The sequence below is a fragment of the Oxyura jamaicensis genome, chromosome 3, assembly GCF_011077185.1.
Source record: "Oxyura jamaicensis isolate SHBP4307 breed ruddy duck chromosome 3, BPBGC_Ojam_1.0, whole genome shotgun sequence".
Classification (NCBI taxonomy): domain Eukaryota; kingdom Metazoa; phylum Chordata; class Aves; order Anseriformes; family Anatidae; genus Oxyura; species Oxyura jamaicensis.
Window position 1 is genome coordinate 21,771,976 of NC_048895.1, and position 20,932 is coordinate 21,792,907.

General features: G+C 37.7%; 1 protein-coding gene across 5 annotated transcripts in view; it reads left to right on the top strand.

Annotated features, from left to right (window-relative positions):
- The window catches only part of KCNK2 (potassium two pore domain channel subfamily K member 2), a 124,517-nt gene extending 110,373 nt beyond the window's left edge, over nt 1-14,144 (top strand). For all 5 annotated transcript variants that reach the window (XM_035320974.1, XM_035320976.1, XM_035320973.1 and 2 more), the window contains one exon: nt 11,683-14,144. In XM_035320974.1, the coding sequence (XP_035176865.1) occupies nt 11,683-12,000 (318 nt within the window). In that variant the 3' untranslated portion in view covers nt 12,001-14,144. The remainder of the gene's footprint in view (nt 1-11,682) is intronic.
- The last annotated feature ends 6,788 nt before the right edge of the window (nt 14,145-20,932 follow it).

Here is a 20,932-nt window from a genome sequence, read left to right on the forward strand (position 1 = left end):
TATGCAAAGTGGAGTTGAGATTAAAAAAAATAAAAGTAAAAATCTGCTCAGATATTCATTGATTCACAATAATGCTGTATTTTGATATTAAAATACAGATAGCCAGAATGTCTTTGAGTTGCTCAGGTGGCCTTTGTCTCCTGAAATATTCTTGAAATTTTTGAATGCCTCAGATGGGGAGGGAAGTGAAAGACAAGTAGAGACAGAAGTGGGAGTTTTAGAAGGATAGATCTGCTGCTGGAAGCAGTTCATACAGTAAGATAGATGAAGTGTCAGAAAGTCATTGGAACATGCTGTGTGCTAAAATCTTAAGTAGGCGATCTGTCTCTGAAGTTCAGCTTCAGAGTACTAGCTTGCCTGAAACTCCCCCCTCTTCATTATTCTCTGTACTCTGATTACTCAGAGCACTTACATAGTCTTCTGATTTTAGTCGCTTTGAAAGGTAAAATTTCAGCAGGTTTTTTTTTTTTTTCCTTGTCATATTTTCTTTTACCTTAGTATGCAGCAGCTTCTGAATTTCAGTGTTTCCTGCAAAGATGCATGCCCCATCAAGAATCTTAGTCATTTAGGCTATAAATTTCAAATTCCCATTTGTAAGATTAAGTGCTTGCATCCCTTGGCATCATGATAGTGTTTGTTAAGCTCTAGTCCATTCAAGCTCTAGACTCCATTTAAGTCAATGAAGATGTGATTAACCTCCACTGTAGATGTTAACATCTGGACTAGTCATCTACATTGCCTTTATAGTAACTGTAAAGAAATGACTCTATTATGATCCGTTTGAATTTTTTAGGATATCTACCTTAAGATGATGAATTATAAGAATTATATCCTCAAAGAGCCCGTTCTATTTGGTGTATATCAAGAGCCCAAGTGAATGACTTGTGTTAGACATCAGCTCAGTTTGGTCAAGTGATTTTCATGCTGGGTTTCTTTCTTTTGAATTGAATGACATGGATCCAGATTTAAAGACCAAATCAAAAACTTCATGAGGAATAGCACATTCATTTCTTGTGAAAATTCAAGAGGTAACTGTTATCTTTGGTATTTATAAACAATTTGATTCATCTGAATCATCATTCTGTTTAATCCTTGGCACCAGTGGCAGATCTGTCACTCATGTCTGTCAAAACAGAATTAGGCTTGTCATGATGATGCCATGGAGATTATTGCACTCTCTGTAATATTTATTGTCTTTTCATTTTACTATAGCTTAAGGCTAAATGTGTTCATGCAGCATATGGGGCCCAAACTTAAAGAGAAGGTGAACCTCTCATATTCCCTGAATGTAGGCTTTATGCATGGAAATGGTATGGTATCTCTCAGTCTTGCTCTATTATTTTTATTTTTTTTAGTAAGGAAGAAAATTACTCAAGTCTGTCTTTACAAAACAGCTGAGCCAGATTAGTTCCTCATCCATGGTGAAAACACTGGCCTTCTTTTCTCCCTCCTTTATCCTCCATCCTTCCCCTGGCCTTCTCCCAGTTTCTCTGTACTATGCTACACCTCCAACTTGGCAATACATCTGGTGCTTATTTGATTGTAAAATGAGTGGACTCAACTTGCTAGGAAAGAGAGATAAGAGTTTTTGCAAGACTTCAGTGAATTCAGTCAGCCTAGGAGGCAAACAGGGCTCAGAACCTGCTCTGTGAGGGTATGTGACTGAGGAGGAAGGAGGTTTTCCTTTAGTGACAATGAGCACTTAATCTGGCACTTGCTATTTTATGTGGTAACATCTACTGAGTTAGAAATGAAACTGATGAGAATAACTATCCAGCCTGGTGCTTAGAGGCTTTTTACAAAGGTATGAGCACATTGCTGATCCATTGAACATTGTTTTAAGCAAGATGGAACAGCTTCTGTTGAGGAAAACAGCTCAGAGCTTTTCTTTTTCTTACAAACAAAACAGAGTACATTTCAGTAATGCTAACGATCATCTATTCACAAGTTCAAAGGGTTGGGCAGAAGGACTTGGCGCGAGCCTGTTCCTAGCAAGTGCTGAATTAGATAAATATTTGTAGGAGGCAGTCATAGTGCAAAAGCAATTGCAGGTGAAGTCCTTTTACATGACAGTGATTAATGGGGGTGACACAATTCTAGCAGGGGACTGTTGAATTTCTGTAGGAAAATGGTGTTACAGCTGCAGATGTTATAAAAAGAAATATTGCCAGAAAACAGTCCCTAGCTCTGTGGCCTAAGATTCAGGAAGAATGCAGAGCACTACAAAAAAATGGCAAAAAAAACAAACAAAAAAAACTGTCTGAAGAGTAGTCTGCCTAGCTTTAAGAGTTTCTTGCAGTCAATCCAAGATGTGCAGAAATATGTATCTGAGAAAGAATTGCAACATTCAAAAAAAAAATATTGCTTCTAATAATTTGTTTCAGATGGGGAAGAACATAAAGTGTTAGGTCATAAAATACTTGTATAATAAATTTAGCTTGAGGCCTCCAGTCAAACTTGAATAGCAGTAGGACAGAAAATAAAATAAAATAAAAAATGGGACTATATCCCTTCATAATTTTTCTCAGTCTTGGAGACATATAGAGTGGTATTGGAGTAAGGAAAAGGAAGAAAGAGCTGACCTGATTTTGAATGGAATTTGATCTAATTCCAAAAGATCACAAGTATAAGCTACCCTGATGTTTTTCTAGGTCCTGCCATAGCAACAATCTAGTACTGAGTTTCTGTGTTGATCACTCTTTTACAAGTACACCATCGTACTCTGTGCAATAAGGAATATGAAAGGACATGTTGTTCTGTTAGTCTGAGAGAAACTAATCTGCTGATTGGTTTTGACACTTTATTTCTTGAGATGTCTTTCATAGCTTTGTGTACTTCAGACACGTGATGCCTGCTTAATTTCTTCTAAGATTCACTGCACACACAAAAGTAACACCTATGCTGTTATCATATTGTGTGGCTTATGTTTATATCCTACGTCTTAGCAGAGGATACTAAAGCTCTTTAGAAATGTCTATTTTGTTATTGTATAGTAAGTACCAGGTCCCTAAGTGATGCTGGTGTGGTGTTGATTACAAGACAAGTGCTACCCAAATACACCTCTGTTAGCAGCTTGAACACTATGCCAGGCAAGGGAAGGTGGGCACTGAGGGCATGTTACCTGCCAGCCCCAGCACTTAACCCCGCTCTTCCACGTGCTCCCCATTGCCTTACCATGCTGACTTGGACAATTCAGGAGCGATACAATGCCTTCAGTTCAGGTTGCATTCAGCTAGACAGTGATGACAAGTGCTATTGAATTTGCAAAACTAAAACTAGAGCAAATTACTTACACTTCATAGTAAGATAGAAATTGATTAAAGAGTTCTGTTATAGCAATGGTATTTCTTGGAGTTAATTACACATGAAGATTCCCTGAATGTAGGTTATCACCATTTACATTAGGAAATCATATATATATATATATATATGTTTTTTTTTGGAGATGAGATGTAATTGATCCTTTAAGCCACTGAGACAAATGTACCTGTGACTTAACTCTACTGATAGAGTGATATTTAGTCTTGAATGTCTTCAACCCCCATCTTCATGATTAACATTCCTGAAGACTTTATTTATTTTTTATTATTTACTTATTATTTTTGTAATCTCAGAGCTTGGATATTATTAGGACAAGACACCAGAACATGTTAGCAATAATGAGTGTGTATGCATTTGATAACTCTCTTGTGGAAGAGTCCTCAGACAAAGCCAGTTCAGCAGAATAACATTGCATCTTCAAGAAGCTGTGTTGACAGTAAGGAAATTGTGTTTTGCAATAATGCATAAAAGGGACTGAAAACATTATGGAATACTTTTTGTTACAAGGGCTAAGTGCAGTTGTAATACTCAGGTGGAACAACTTTAATGGAGCTATAATAATTCACAGAAGTATTGCTCCAGATATTGATACTGGAAATCTAAGGATTAAGCAATTTTGGTTTTGTTTTGACCATGTAAATACAGTATCCAGTCTTTATTCAGTACCGAGTCAAAATTAGGTCTTTTGTTTTTATGTTCTCTTCAGCAATTTTTATAATAAGAAAAAAAAATGTCCAATGAAATTATGAAAGTTATCTTTTTTTTTTTTTCCTGTAGGAGAAATTTGAGAGAGCCTTTCAACTGCCTGTGGCTTGGATTTCATTATGCTTCTAGTATAATTCTCAAAATGTTTGCTATTTCTGGCTGTAGCAAAGTCATGAGCTGCAGAGTAGATAAAGACTCCATGTTGGCCTCCTGAATCACATTAGGGTCAGCTGATAGAGCTTCATGTAAACTTATCTTTCTTGTTGTTAATTCTTGTGAGTGTAATTCACACCCACCATGTTGAGAGGGGTTGGATGCTCTCTGAGGTAGATAAAACAACTAAATAGAATGACTGATTTTGATAGGAAAATGTAATCATCTCTTTTTTGTTATGCTTGAAAGTTTACTAATAAAGTGGAACACTATGGATGGAGAAATCAGGCCAATAGCTTGTGTATAGTAATGGAACATACACATGCAGCTCTATGCAAAGAGGTGTCTGATGGGCAGTATCAGGTACCTAACATGGGATTGTTTATATTTCTGGAGAAAAAAAAAAAAAAGGTAAACCAAAGCAAAAATGTGGTGAGTGTTTATTTGGCTGTTTTTGTGGAGGTGATTAAAAAAATAAATTTGTAAGCTACCTGTTCCTATTTAGTTGAATCAGACCATGAGAGATCAAAAGGGACATTTCTGTATCTGCCATCTGTCGTATCTCCACAAAATATACTCCCACAGCTGCCACCGTAGATGCGTCTCCATAACAAAATAATCAAAATTTCCAGGCTCTGTGCATTCCCATTGGGTAGCATGGTTTATTTCATCCAAGGCATCAGATGTGCTCATGGAAGTTATGTGGGTGAAACCAAACAGTCATTGCTCGCTGGAATGAACTCACAAACATCATATATTAAAGGACTGAATAATCCAATTACCAGTGGGAGAGAATTGTTCCCAAAACACTTCTGACCACCATGTCTACAAAAATATCACTATGTAATTTAAATGTTACTCCAGAAGATAGCAACTTCATAAAACAGAACCTTTCCCCACAGATATTTGTCTTTAAAAAGAAGAAGATACCCCTACCTGTCAGGGGATCCAAAAGAGAGAACAATTACTGTTTTATTTGTACCATTCAACTTGAAATTTAAGTTTGGTAGCTTAAAAACTTGTAGAAGAGTTCTTTGCTACAGAGCTGAGGTCTGGGAAGAACAAAGGAATAGAAGATAGTGATTAAACTCCTGGGAAAGCTTGGCATAGGTATTTTGTTAATGCCTGTGGTCTTTCCTCTCTGTTGTATTAAAGACAAGTAGACGAGTCTTCTCTACCTATTCACTGGTTATAGCCTGATGGAGTTAGGATATTCTCTAATAATGCTATAATTAGAAATGCTAAAGGTCATATACTGGGAATGGGAATGTATTTACTTTGACTATAAATTCTTAATATACAGTAAAAGAATGGTCATCAATCAAAATGTCTGTGAAACCTATCTTTTCCTATTCTGAAATAATGTGGATAAATTTGGGGCAGGAAGAAGTGGCGTATGCTTCCCCAGACCTGCAGGAAAGTGAGAAGGAAGAGAGACAAACCTTCCTACAAAGAGTCAGCCCATCCAGCAGCTGCATTGTTAAATACATCTAGTATCTCTGTACCTACATTTTTTTTTAATTTCATTTTTTAAGTGGGACTTTTTGAGAACAATTTCTGAGAAGGCTGGATGAGTTTCTTGAAAGCTAAGACAAAATGTTATGTACTCTACTCTGCTGCCTGGATAATGTGACATGTACATGCTCTTTCTAGTTTTGCTGCTGAGTAGCATATCACGGAGAGGTTAATTGGATGTGTTATTTTTAAGTAACAGAAAAGTACGTTGGAGAGGAAAAAAAGAAGCTGAAAAACTTTGGAGAATGCATTAAGGATGAATGTTAGAAATCATATACTGAGGAACATCTAGAGCATTAAGAATATCAGTAAGGAAGGCCACTTTTATTTCCCTCCTAAAATGTAGTCAGAGGTATATCATTTGCTCAGTATTTAATTGATTTTTTTTTGTTTTGTTTTGCACTAACGTTATGACCACCATGAAGTGCATGAGCCCTGCATACCCAAGAAAACAACATAAGGGTACAGATATCAAAGAAAAAACTACACACTGCATTTAAAAATACATGTAGTCTCATTTTCTTGCACAGTGTGTGTTATTTCTATATTTTGTTTAGTACTCACTGGCATAGCTCCTCCTAGGCATATCTTTCATATCATATATCTGAATTCTGTCCAGGCGATATCTTCCCTTTCTGTAAACAGAAGTAGATTAACTGGTTATACTTTAACATTGGAAGTTTTGAAAAATGACCCTGAGAGAGAGAAGCAAACTAAGGTTAAGTTAGAACAGTGCGTATTCACTTCAGTCTATTTAAGGAGGTCCTTCTCTGTTTGCTTATTTCAATTTTATTTTATTTTATTGACCACAGCTGTGACTTAATTCGAAGTGCAGATTACTCATATGTAAAGGTTATGGCTACATGATTTGTGCAGTCTTCCTGCATGTTGGGCAGTTCTGTTTATATAATTATTTGGTTATCTGTTCAGAGCATGTCCAGAAAGGTCCTCAAATTCCAGACAAATATAAAGAATTAGAGTAAATGTAATGAAGAACAAGTCATGCCCTTTAGTACCTTCAAATTTTTTTTTTTTCTTTTAGCAGTAGCATCCCCCTGGGCATGCTTATATTCAGGTTTATGTGATTGGCCTCTGTTCAAGAGCTGAGCTCAGCTAGAAAACAAGAAAGCTGAAACATGGTAATGAAAATCAATAGGAAAGGTGTTGGTCTCGCCCATGGTATTGGCTGAGAGACTTATCCTGCACCAGTTTTATGTTGGTATTAATTTGGATACTTTTTGTCAGGAATAGGAGAATGAGTGATTACTTAATGTCCATGTTTTTTCCTAGGCCAATTAAATTCAGGATGTCCATCTTTAGATAATATTGTTGATAAGGTATATGCAGAGTCCGGGAACTGTTTCATCATTCAGGAAGTTCATACAATACTTTTGGTGTATAGTTTTATTTTTTTTTAACTGACTTTAACAAGAATGAGAAGCCGCATTTCAAAATTGTTCAGATACTGTTTCCATTGTATACTGATAGAAAAAATGTGAAATTAAAATGCTGACTGGGTGGCTGCACACAAAGAGTTGCAGTGAATGGAGTTAAATCCAGTTGGAGGCCAGTCACTAGTGGTGTCCCTCCAGGTTCAGTATTGGGGCCAGTTCTCTTCAATATCTTTATCAGTGTTCTGGATGAGGAGATCAAGTGTACCCTCAGTAAGTTTGCAGACGACACCAAGTTAGGCGTGAGTGTTGATCTTCCTCAATGATAGGAGGACTCTGCAGAGGAATCTGGATAGGCCGGACTGATGGGCCAAGGCCAACTGAACCTCATAAGGTTCAACAAGGCCAAGTGCCAGGTCCTGCACTTGGGGCACAACCCCAAGCAGCGCTACAGGCTGGGGGAAGAGTGGCTGGAAAGCTAACTGATGGAAAGAGTCCTTGAGGTACTGGTTCAATAGCTGGCTGAGTATGAGCCAGCAGTTTGGTCAGGTGGCCAAGAAGCCCAACAACATCCTGGCTTGCATCTGAAATAGCGTGGCCAGCAGGATTATGGAAATTATTGTCCCCCTGTACTCTGCTCTGGTGAGGCTGCACCTCGAGTACTGTGTTCAGCTTTGGGCCCCTCACTACAAGAAGGACATGGAGGCCCTGGAGCATATCTAAAAAAGGGCAACAAAACTGGTGAAGGGCCCGGAACACAAGTCACGTGAAGAGCGGCTGAGGGATCTGGGATTGTTTAGCCTGGAGAAAAGTCTCAGGGGAGACCTTATCACATTTCACCTTAAAGGAGGCTATGGCAAGGTGGGCATTGGGCTCTTCTCCCAAGTGCTAAGATGAGGGGAAATGGCCTTAAATTGCACCATGGGAAGTTCAGGTTGGAGAAATTTCTTTACTGAAAGGGTTGTGAAGTATTGGAATAGGCTGCCCAGGGAAATGGTTGAGTAACTGTCAAGAGGACTTCAAAAAATGTGTAAATGTAGGGCTTAGTGACATGGTTTAATGGTGGACTTGGCAGTGCTAGGTAAAGATTGGACTGGAGGATCTTAGAGGTCTTTTCCAACCTAAATGATGTCACGGTTCTAAATCAGTCCTGGAGCTAAGGACGATGTCCCCATTACTAGTGGCATTTCTATTCCCCAACAATCAGTAGTGAGCAGATTAGTGCTACTTATCATATGGCTGACTTGAGTGCTATCACTGTGAGATGTTTTTCCTATTAACTCCTGAAATATTTTGTGTCATTCAGCTTTATGTAACGTACTTAGTTGTCAATAATTTCTGTGAATAAGACCATATCCTTGCATCAAGTTGCCCTCAACTATGGTATCTGCAGAATCTGGAGTTCTGTGTTGTAATGAGGCAAGAGAATTTGAGAAAAGTAAACAAATGTTACAGAAGGTACTTAGAGATTTTTTTTTTTTTTTTTTTGAGCAGCGTAGGCAACTGGCATTTCAATCACTTTGCATAAAAGATTTTGTGGCTGTTGGTGCCCAGGTGAAGAGGAGCTATAATGCAGAATGAAGAAATGTCATACCCTAAGGACAGAAAGAACCTGAACATAAACAGAAATGTCCATATGGATAAAGGGAGGATCAAATTTTGAGAGCAAGTTGCTTATGTTCACTGGCAGTTGAAAACTGCACATTTCTTTTCCTGTAACCTTTTGTACTTGAATTTGTAAGTGCTATGGAATTGAGAGTTTTATTCTGAAAATGTAACATTTCAAGTGCATTTCAGTTCACACAAAAGCTAAACAATAATTTGGGGTACACATAGTTCACACAGCACTGAACTCCTAGTTTCTCCTGCTGTGCCAATTACCTATGATTTACTATTAATGTATTTCAATTCTGCTTAACAACAGCACAGCACTTTTCAGTGTTTTCAATGATTTTAATATAAAGCTGAAATTGTGCCAAGCAGCATCATAGCTCTGGTATATGGACAGATATGATTGAGACCACCATGTTCATGTTCCACATCACCTTAATTGGAACACGAGTCTGTCTCCAAAAGGCATATCTAATGATGTTCTTCATCTAGCTGCATAAATTTGCTTCCCTAGAGAAATCTAATTAGAACTTAGTAATTAAATATCCTAACAACTACAATCTGAAAATTCTCCAGAATAACTAACACGCATGAGTTACACTGCCTGTGCTAGACAGCTCCATCACGTGGTGAGGGGGACTGGTGGGGTAGTTCAGAGCATGTACTAAGGGTTACGTGTACTTGCTCTTGTCAGAAGCGTGGCCAGCTGTTTTTTCTTTGCTGGGAGAACGTGAGAGAAGCAGTAACTGAAATTGCTATTAAAAGGCAGGTTAAAAAGGTTAGGGGGAGACAGTTCAAGATGCTTGCAGCTTCCAGTAGGTTGCCAAGACACAATTTTAAAACTACTAATCTGATAAAATCCCTTGAATGTAACTATGTGAACTGGTAGAGATGTGTGTATGAGCAAAATAACTCGAATGCTTACATAGCTGGTGAAAGGTACAAATACGCTTGGTAAAATAGAAACCCATATACTGGCTATTTGCTCCCCTGGACAGTAGCATGCTCCAGAATCTGAGCAGCCTGCCTTTATACAAGATTTGGACCAGGACAGAGCTGCCCTAGGGTGTGCACTAATACTCCTTATCATATTTTTATTACTTGTTTACTACAAATAAAAATACTGTAGCAGCTGAAATGTTTCAGCAGTACAGATTACATTATTTTCAGATCTGAAGTGCAGTGTGTCTGATCCTAATTGTGCAATTTAAATACTAATAATCATTCAGCTGAGCAAATCCTCTGTGTATTACAGATAATAATCCTTGTTTTAGAAAATATACATAATGGGTCCACATTAGTCAACGGTGTAATTCACTGAAGCTGAGACAAATGTAATAAAATGACCTCTTGGTAAAGAGAGCTTTTTGTTTTGTTTCTGGAGGGGCAAAGTTTTCCTGAAATTTTGTCACTCCTGGGTGAGCTGATTATTTTTTACCTTCATTATATTCCTGTTTTCCGCTGCACTGCGAAGCATGAATAAGCCTTTGGCCACTTTTCTCTGCAAGCTTATCCCCCATATTTCTTTGTTAATTTTTATTTGATTTCTGTGCTTGCCAAGTCCAAGCTTGCTTGCTGATGATTGAAATTCTGGACTGAGCAGTACCAATTAGACTAATTTATTTAAGTGGGTTAATTCTTCTAAAATGCCTTGCTTTGGAGTTATATTTATCAGCAGTCTATCTTCCCTATGCTATACTTTCCAACTAATAGGCTGCCCACAGAGACAAGATTAAAATAAAATAAAATAAAATAAAAAAATATTTCCTTTGCCCTTATGACAAGATAATCTCCTCAAAAGGTGCCTCCTTTAATTACCTATATAACTTAATATTGTAATGGTGATTTGGTTGAAATAAAAGAGCAAAAATATAAATAGCATATAAATTACAAGGCCTCAGACTGTTCACCTCAGACTGTTATATGGGTAAACTGCCAAGTCCGTCTCATGATCTGTCCGAGGAAGATGAGGATAATGTGAGTCTGTGCCAGCAGCTGCCTCCCTCAGAAGTACTCTCAGAGCTTGGGCTTATAGGATGTTTCTGCTTTCCCAATACTGAAATATGGAAATGGTGGAAAGGAATCTTAAACGGTTAAAAAAAAAAAAAAAAAAAAAAAAAGTAGTTTTTAACGAAAGTTTAATGAAAAATTGGTAGTTTTTAATGAAAGTGGATGAGCCTTTATATTGACAGCTTCTATAGCATAGATGCATAGAGTGAGAGAACAGGAGCTAAGTGTGCAGCAGGGATGTACATGCATAGGGTCACAATATCAGACAATGGATTGGGTTGAAAAGGACCTTAAAGACCATCCAGTTCCAACCCCCTGCCATGGGCAGGGACACCTCCCACTAGAGCAGGTTACTCACATACATACATGAAATGATAATGGTTGTGCAAACTAGCACCTTGCAGCCAGCCAACCTGACTGGAGATCTGTGCACGAGAGGGGAAATGCCACCCTCCAGCTGTATGGTAACTGTACCACAGCCCCGTGTGCTGACTGGCAGCCTGCATTTACTCTGGGTGTAAATGGTGACAGCTCCAGCAGTCCCACGCTGCCATTGTGTGTGTGTTGTTTTATTGTTTTAGCATGTCACTTCAGAGGAGTCGGGGTGGTAAGCAGACATGTTGCTGACATGACTGAAGCTGTTACTGTACTGGCACTGTGCAAGCAAAAAAAAAAAAAAAAAGAATACCAGCAGCTGATGCTTTCGTTTATAATAGCTTTACCGTCTAAATTTAGAAAATTCTTTGCCAAGTCTCCTAGGGATCTTTCCTCAGATAGTAGAAGTGCTCATAAATAACCCTGTGCCCTGGTAGCAATACATAGCACAGCCTGGATTGCTGGGATTTCAGCATCCCCTAACCAGCTGTGTACTGTGCAGCTGCCAGGGCTCTGGAGCTTCCTGGTGTTCTTCGCTACCTATAATTCAATAACAAATTTCAGCAGAAAAGTTTTTTTTTTTTTCCCATTTTTGCTGCAGGTAGGGGAATTCAGAGCCCATGCTGCGGAGTGGACAGCCAACGTCACCGCAGAGTTCAAAGAAACACGAAGGCGTCTCAGTGTGGAGATCTACGACAAGTTCCAGCGGGCTACCTCCATCAAAAGAAAGCTCTCCGCTGAACTCGCTGTCAACCACAATCAAGATCTGACTCCTTGCAAGAGAACCCTGTCAGTCAACCATCTCACCAGTGAGAAGGACATCTTGCCAGCTCTCACAAAGACGGACAGCATTTATATGAATGGTTTGACACCGCACTGTGCAGCAGAAGAGATAGCTGTTATTGAAAATATTAAGTAGCTGTGACTTTGGATCCCAGCCCATGAGAAGCTCTTGGCTTAGACTAGCCATATACCTTTTTTTCTCCACCCTGTCAATGATCGATGCTAATAGCATTTTATATGTGTGCATGAGTTCCACAGAAACTACAGTCCCAAGTTACCATCACATCTCTTCAAAGACACAAAGATGAATGGCACTTCTGTTATCGAAAGATGCTGGAACAAGCAATGTCTTCTGCCTTTATCTGCCCAGACTGTTTTTCACTTCTCCTAATGTGCCATATGGCCTCAAGAATGATTCACACTTGTTTATGGTAACAATGTAGCTTTGAGGGATCAGTCCTTAAAATTTCAGGGTCTACCTTACTGAGCCTAGGAATGGACCATTTATGGACTACAACACATTTGTAAATGGCAAGAAATTCTTATGCAGCCTTTTACCTAAGAAATTTTTGTCAGTGCCTTATCTTTTGAAGAACCAGAACCTCTACAATTCCTGTATGGTTTTTGTTTGTGTTTTATTTTTCTTTTTTCTTTTTTAAATGAGAAGTGTATTTCCTTTGAGCTTTCATTCTTCCTGAAATGATGGTGTTTTAAAGGTGTCTGTATTGAAGATACCAACCAGCATGAATGAATGCCAAAACTCAACAGTCATCAACTGATGTTCTTAGCTCTAAATTTAAAGGCACTGCAGTCTCAGAAGTTTCAAACATGTCCCCCAGAAGCATTTTGTTTTACTCAGGTCCAGCTGATACTTGTTCACACTGTCTTGTAGAATTTGCAGACCCTGTCTTATTTTTTCAAGCAGTGTTCAGCAGTTTTTTTTTCTCTATGTCAGATGTACCAAAAAAAAAAAAAAAATATCTGCAGCTTATCTATCACTAAGTTATTTGGTGGATGACCAAGAGCAAATAAATATGGCTATTTTGAGGAGAGGCAGGAGAGGCTTTTAATTGCTGTATTCTAATAACCACATTCAGAAAACAATGCAGGAAAAAAAATACAGCATTTTCTAACAAGCATAAATCTTCTGCCAGATATTTGCTCTGTGACAAGGATTCTTAACTTCCTCTTTAAGTCAAGTCGCACCAGATGCCATATGATATTTTACACAGGAATCCTGCTGGAGTGCTTTCCTTAATGTCACACTGTACAGTAGCTGCCTGTGCCGGAGCTGTGACTAACGTGGGAATGCAATCGAAACTGGTATCACTGTGACTTCGTACATTTCAAATAGAGATGGCTCTGAATATAAGTGCAGGCATGAAGAAGAGCTGATAAATAGCACAACCTGAATACTGATGATTGTTCAGAAAGGATAGGCTGACAAGAAGCAGATCTGAACCAGACTCCAGGTTTTCTTTACAGGTTTTAAGAAAGCACGTTAACTTTAATTTTACGTCCTCTGTTTTGCTTATAGGTGTACATGAGATTCAGAAGAAATGCAGGATGGAACGGATAATTTTACATTCTTTTCTTATGTTAGTCTATTGTAACCTGGCTGTACATAAAATGAATTGAACAGGCCTTAAAGAATAATTTAGGCTCTGTGTAAATTAAACAAACAAACAAACAAAAAACATCAAAAAAAAAAAAAAACAACACAAAAACAAGACTTTGCTGATTGGGCATGATTCAAGTGGCAAATCTTACAGCATCTCTGACCATTAGATAACATGCAAGATATGAATGTTAATGTTTTTGGATGCTTAGCTTGTTTTCTAATAAATATAAGTTAATATGTAAATTCAGTCAATTCAGTGTAAATATCAGTCAGTTAACATTTACAGAGAGTACGCTTTTAAAATTAAAGAAGTTCCATGAAACAGCACCGAGCAATGCTCTTATAACAAAGACCCTTGTCTCCCCAGCACAGTGTTCTGAATGTCCACATGGCAAGAGTTCATCTTGCCATGTATAAACTGTGAATTGTAATGAAAAATAAAGTTTTTAATTAAAATAAGCTTTTCTGAATCTCCTGCTTGCTATAACTGGAATGCTGAGAAATCATTTGTGAAACTGATTTTGTGTTTTCACTGGTTAGAGTATAGCAGTTTGCCACCTTCTTTAATTTAAGCTGGTTTAGCAATAAAAGCTTGACTCATCCAGCACAGGAATATATTTTTTTCTTGATATTAAAAATAATGCTCTGTGGATGCTGTACCCAATCTTGTGTTTCTTTCTGTTTTGTTCAAAAACTTGGGAGGATGAAGTTTATTCTGTCACGTGCTATGGAGCTGCTGGTAATCTCTGTCTTTTCACTGATGGAGATATGGGATGCTGTGCTGGTGGTAGCCTTGTGCAGAGGTGTGTGAACCAGCAGTTCTACGGGCAGTAACCTGCCACACCAGAACAGTCATTTCAGCAGTGGATAGTTTACAGTGGCCTCTCTGTGTTTTGCCCAAGTGAATATTGACTTGCAGCTGTGTGGTGGTAAGTAAAGACTGAAGAGTGCTATTTTATTAAATCATTCCAATCTGATTTGGATGGGATGTCTCAGTGCCTTTTGGAGGGACTGGTAATGTTTAATGTTTACTGTCTTTGAAAGTAGATGTGATATCTTTATGAGGGTGGTGAGGCACTGGCAGAGGTTGCCCAGAGAAGCTGTGGATGCCCCATCCCTGGAGGTGTTCAAGGCCAGGCTGGATGGGGCTTTGGGCAGCCTGGTCTGGTGGGAGGTGTCCCTGCCTATTTCAGGGGGTTGGAACTTGGGTGGGCCTTAAGGTCTCTTCCAACTCAAACCAAGGGTAAGTCTTTGGATCACTCTTACTAGTTTGTATCAATTTACCAACCTATAGCAGTGAGTGCCTATGTGGTTTCTTTCATTTTAAAGAAACTCAGTCATTTCAAGACCTGCTGAAAAGAGTATGTTGTTTCAAAAATTTATGACAATATTTGTAATATTAGTATGTATATGCATTAAATCCATTGAGCATTTATTTACCTTGATTCTTGCATGTGATTTCTGGGAAAAGAAACCTTGTTAATTTATATATAAAAGCCATTTTTATTTTATTTTTTTTATTTCCTTTTTTTTTTTTTTTTTTTTCTGACTTTAGTATTTGATCTAAAATATCTAACCTTATCAATGATTTGTCTGTTTGGAACAATACATTAACAAATAAAATCCTTAATAACTGAAGAAGAAAAAAAGTTGCAACAGTCCAGCTGGTGTAATAAGGTAGAGTCATCACAGGTCTAGAGCCCTTAGTGTTATTTCAAAATCTTTTTCTCCCTCTCCAAGTACAGTGATAGATCTGCTAAGGATGGCTAAGTGAATTTACAAAACTTCATGATGTCCATAAAGATCTTTCTCCTTGCTCCTGTAAGAGCAAACTTTTGAATTAAAACCCTGAGAGGCCTTCCACGCCTCTGGAAATCCTATGTAGCTCTCTTTTTCCCGTCCAAATGTGGAGCTACAAAAACAGGAATTAAGATTTCATGAAATTCCATTTAGCCTCCTTCCTCTTACACATATGTGGAAATGTTTGCAGACTATTGGGATGCTTGCTACTTAAGCAAGTTTCTGAAAATGGTATTTCAGTTTGGTAAAGGTTTATTTTCTCTTTTACTGCCAAGCAAATAGCATAAAAACAGATGTTGAAAAAATATTTTGAATGATTGATAAGTTCTAGCGCATACTGATATGTAAAGGCACATTTGCCACCTAACAAAATAGTTTATTTCTCAATGTTAGAAGAAGCATTGATAAAAATGATCTGGAATCTGTTGGAGAAGTAGCTAATCTGTATTGGTGGCTGTTGCCTATGTTCTGCCTTGCATAATAATCACTTTTTTTTTTTTTTTTTTTAAATTCTCTGTTGTACTTTGTATTCTCGGACTAAGCGTCCAAGTTGTCTACTTTGGCCAAAGCCTCAATTCTTCATTAGCCCTGCATAGGAGGCAGGCAGGGAGACTGAGTCTTCTATGCCCCATCCTTGCTCAAGTACCATGGGAAGAGCTTACTTTTGCATTTCCTCTTTCTTTTTTTTTTTTTTTTTTTTTGGGTGGGGGCTGGCTTTACCAATATGTTGACAGCCTGGAGGCACTACAGTCTGTCTGAGTTGCAAACAGCCTGAAAGGGTCAAATCCAGAAGCTCACTGAACCTTGTGAACATCTAAGCCGTGCCTTCCTCTCTTCTACCCTTCCTGAATTGTTTTTTGACGCAACAGGAGGAAAGCTGGAGAGTAACACAGGAACCCACAGAAGTGCTAAACCTCCAAAGGGACCAGCCTTGAACTGGAATGGACCTTCCTCAGGTCACCAAACAAACTATGAGACCAGGATGGCAGATGGGAGAAAATCTGGCTTGTGTTTTTGTTCTGAGTTCTTGCTCTTCCAGCATCATTTCTACACCAGTGATTTCTAATTAGGAATATAACACGTCCAGTAGAAGAAGAAATGGAAGGCTGCTCTACTTAGTCAACCCTACATGCTCAAGTCAACATATGTATATAATTTTATTTCCTGCGAAGGAAATTTTCCTGTCAGGGAAACTACATATAATGTTGAAATACAGCAGTAATATTCCTAATAAATTACTGTCATACAGTTGTGGGATAATTACCTTTTCTTTCCTACCTTGCAGTGTTGTTTGAAATGAAAGGTTTTTATATATTTAAAAAAATATATACATTTTACATGAATTTGTCAAAGTTAAGGTAATTATTTTGTCATAGAAATCCATGTAAGATTTTTAGTTTGTGCTGCCCTGCAGACTTAAAAGAACAACACAACCTTCCTGTGAACGCTATGTTCCATTTGGGAAAAATAGAGAAGATGCTGATTTACTGTTATGAGAAATAAAAAGCTGTTGAGCTACTCACAGATAATAAAAATGCCACCTCTTTAATTTGAACAAGCATTCTGTGCTTTGTCAAATTGTTACAATTATAATGAGCCTGTGTAAGAATTGGCTATAACAGGTTTATTATACTTTAAAAACTTGGAACACTTCAGTTCTAGGCCGTTGATAATCATGCATTCACAAACTTTCAGAGGATTACATTGAATAAGTTTATGAACAGGTACCATAGTTATTGAAAAACATAATCATTTTTTTTTTTTCCTTATATAAACAGCTGATATATTAGCTAATACAGCTTTTTATTCTGGACTCACTTATACGTGTGCTTTCAATGTGCATCAATGTTGTTGTATAATCTTAAATTGACTAAAAAATCCACTTTGGTAAATTCAATATTTTTTCATGTTAAATTAAGTTTTGACAATGTAGCTCAATTTAAAATCAGTATCTTAGAAAAGAAATAGACATCACAACTTTTCATGAATTATAGCACTCTCTACATTTGTTATATAATAAATAATCTATTTTTTTTTTTTTTTTGCCTGTTTTAATTGTTTCTGAATGTTCAGCTGTTTTTCTGGTCTAGCTGATATAGACAGATAATTACAGGGAAAACAGCTATTTTCTGGTTTGTAAATAATACAGTATGGCCAGGCTACCAGTATTAGATTTCTTTATGACTGAGTTTGGGATAATTGTGTACTGTCTCCACTGTTGCTAATTACTGTTAGTAGGATTCATTGAACACTGCATGTACTATTTTTTTTTTTTCTGTGAATGCCCCAAGAATGTTTATGAATATTCTCAGTGAGAAACTCCTTGAGAAGGATTTACTTTATTAACCCCAGTTATTAATTCTAGCTAGTGCCCAAGAATATACAGTCAGATTTTCATCCTCCAGAGAAAGGCACGTGATATGCATACACTATCGATCCTTATGGGAATGTACTATTTGTCATAAGTAATAAATAATAATATACTCCAGAAGATGAGCTGCATCCTGAAATGACTTCTTAAATATCAGTTTAATTATAGCTATTTTTTTTTCTTTTACTATTAATTTTATTCTTCAAATAAAACTGAGGACTGAGAACGTTTTCTGAAGAGAAGCATCTTTCACATTAAGTGTATGTTAGTCTGCTTCAGCTCCAGGGAGACAGAGATTGAATTTGCTGAATGACTAGAAATATGAAACTATTTGTTAATAATTTTCTCATGGAAACGCATGAGAATCCTGTTGGATCTGCCTTTCATGCTAGTCACAAATCTGCTCTCGTTTTATATGGATTTTACATTTTATCTAAGAAAGAAGTATTGTGTTCAATATTCATGCATACTAAAGTAGTGTGATGTAATTCCTAAAGGTTTTTGTTTGTTTGTTTGTTTTACTCCCCAGGATCTTGATTTTGTTCAAAGTTTCTCTTTATTTCCTCCTATAATAAATGAGCTGATAGTTGAGTACCAAACCCAGCAGGAATATCTGACTGTTACTGGAATTTAATACTTTGAAAGGGACAAGTATGGGATGTATGTGCCCACAGGAGGCAGAGATCACTGCAGTGGACAATTCCTGATTGAAGCCCACTAGATCTGACAGGAAACATGATCAAGGAAAGTTCTACTTTAGCATGGCCATATGGCATGGCATATCCTTCTGCCTAATGTATACAGCATTTAGAATACTTTATGTCACCTGTGCCTGCTCTGTAGCAGGAGAGAGGAAAATTTACAACTGCAAAGGCACTGTATTGCACAGCTGGCCAGGATATTGGCCTAAGAGTCACAGTCTAGGCCCTTCTGGACCAGCCATAATCAAGAACGGTGAAGTCTGAATGCTTTTTTTAATAGAGAATACCTCAGTGGTTTGTAGCAAAAGGAGGATTAAAAATTAGGCTCCACTGCGAAAAGCTGAAGTGGGAGTAATATGTCATGTACTATTGTGCACTTTATAAAGTGGAGGTGGTACAAGCACAAAGACCTTTTCATTTCCCAGTGTCCTTAGAGACTGTCAGAAGAGAGTCAGAGTGCAGTCTGTATTATATCAGCTTACTCTTGCTCTTCTGCAATGCTTTTGCAGGCACTGAATGTGCACTGGCTATGAATGTATTACACCTTTCTGGGTGCCAGGTGACTAACAAAGACTGGGTAGGTTGAAAGGGGAGAAACTTCTTATCTTAGTCATACTGTACCAGTAGAGTAATAAGAGAAGATTTACTTTTTCAATATGATGCCCTTTGAACAGAGTTTTGTGTACAGATAATATTTTGAAAAAAACAGACTCCCATCTGCTCTATCAAGACCAGAGCAGAGGCTAAGGCTTTGTTTTATCACTGCAGCTGTATGCTGCTTGTGAGCTTGGCCTGTCTTAATGCGTGACACTTTAGCGCAAAATTAGCAGTAGAAATTGTATGTATTTTCTGCTTGTGTAGGCTGAACATATCAGAAAACCGTTCTTTGGAAACTAATAAAGAGAAAATTCCTCTAAACTCTCACTGCTGCTTGGTGATCATGGAAGCCAAGTTTAGGCCTGAAATTAGTTTTTATTGTCAGCATGGAGGGATTGCATTCCTGTATTCACACATCACTTTTTGCTCTGCTAACCTCAATGAAGTTTTTCCATACTTGTTGTTTAACAGAGCCTACCACAAAAAGAGTAAAGGATTACAATGTAGAATATGTAGGGAGCTGGAGTACAGAGCATACCATAAAGCTTTCTTCTTTTTCATTACAAATCCAAACCCAGTTACTCTGTACTGAAAAAATGAATGCAGAAATGCATAACCAGCTACAAAGATGTGTCAGGGTACTTTCCTTTCATTCTTTCTTTTAATTTTGTTTCTGTTTGTCTGTAGGCTCTAGTTGCTTCATGCATTTTTATGTTTTCTAGTGCCATCTTGCATAATAAACATAACTCATTGAAACAAATTAATGTACTGTATTCCTCTGGTTTGCACATTTCTGATCCTATTAGAAAGGAATAACACAATATTAATGCAGGTGGAAAGGTTTATTTATGTAGGAAACATATAAGGAACTGTAAAGGTGTACTAAGCATGTTTTGTTGTTGTTGTTTTTGTTTTGTTTTGTTTTTTTTTTTTTTTTTTTTTCTTCTTCTTTAATATACCAGAAATACTGAAAAGATATGTTGCTGTGGATCTTGCGGCATGGCATGATGTATGAAGAGGGCAATGTGATCATGTATAGCTTCATGAATTGCCATTTCCTGCAGCGCTTCAGGTAGTGGCTGGGATTGCATGCAACCATAATAAAGCTGCTTTGCCATCTATTTCAGCTTTTCAGCTGCCAGTATGGTAACTGCAGCTAAAAGTACTTTGAAGTTATGGAAAACTGGCCTGAAAGGATCTGGGGGGCAGCTGCAGGGATTATACCATGTTCTCCAAAGTTTATAATCCACCTGTGCTATTAGGGAGTTGTGCAAGAGAAGTAGTTTAATAATTGAAATATATCATCACTGCAAAAATATAGCTTGGGTTGAAACTGTTTGTGAGCCTCTCTGAGAGAAATAAACCAAAGATGAGTTCAAAGTAGCAGTGGCAATTCTCAGGATAGTAATTATTTCAGGAGCTTCTGATGATCAGTCTGTGCTCTGTGCTCTGTGTCTGAGCTATATTTGAAGTGAGTGATCCTTAAAGCAGGTCCAGAGCATTACAAATCAAGATACTCTGCCCTTTCCATCTGACTTTCTATCCTTCCATCATCTAACAGATGATGTGAAAAGGCAGAACTAAAAACCATTAGTCTGAAAAATCATTAGCCACAGAATCGCTCCAACAGTTTGGAAGAATTCCGTCTTCCTCAGTATTTTCTGGCAACGTTCCAGCTGTGATGCATTCATTTTTCTCTCCCCCTCTCTTCAATTCTTTTTTTTTTTTTTTTTTTTTTTTAATACTTATTTTGTTGTACAGCAGTTAAAGAGGGGTGCATGAATTAGGTTTCTGTGCTCTATCCCAGTTCATGGCTGATTCAGAGAACAGTAACAAGAAACTCTTTAGTATAGTTAACATTGTATTGGGATGTGTCTTTGAAAAGAAAAGAAAGTGTCTGGAACACCTTACACAGAAAGCTTTCTGCATTGTCTTTTGTTTCCTCTTTGCTGCTGCTATTAGTGTCATGTTCATAGCA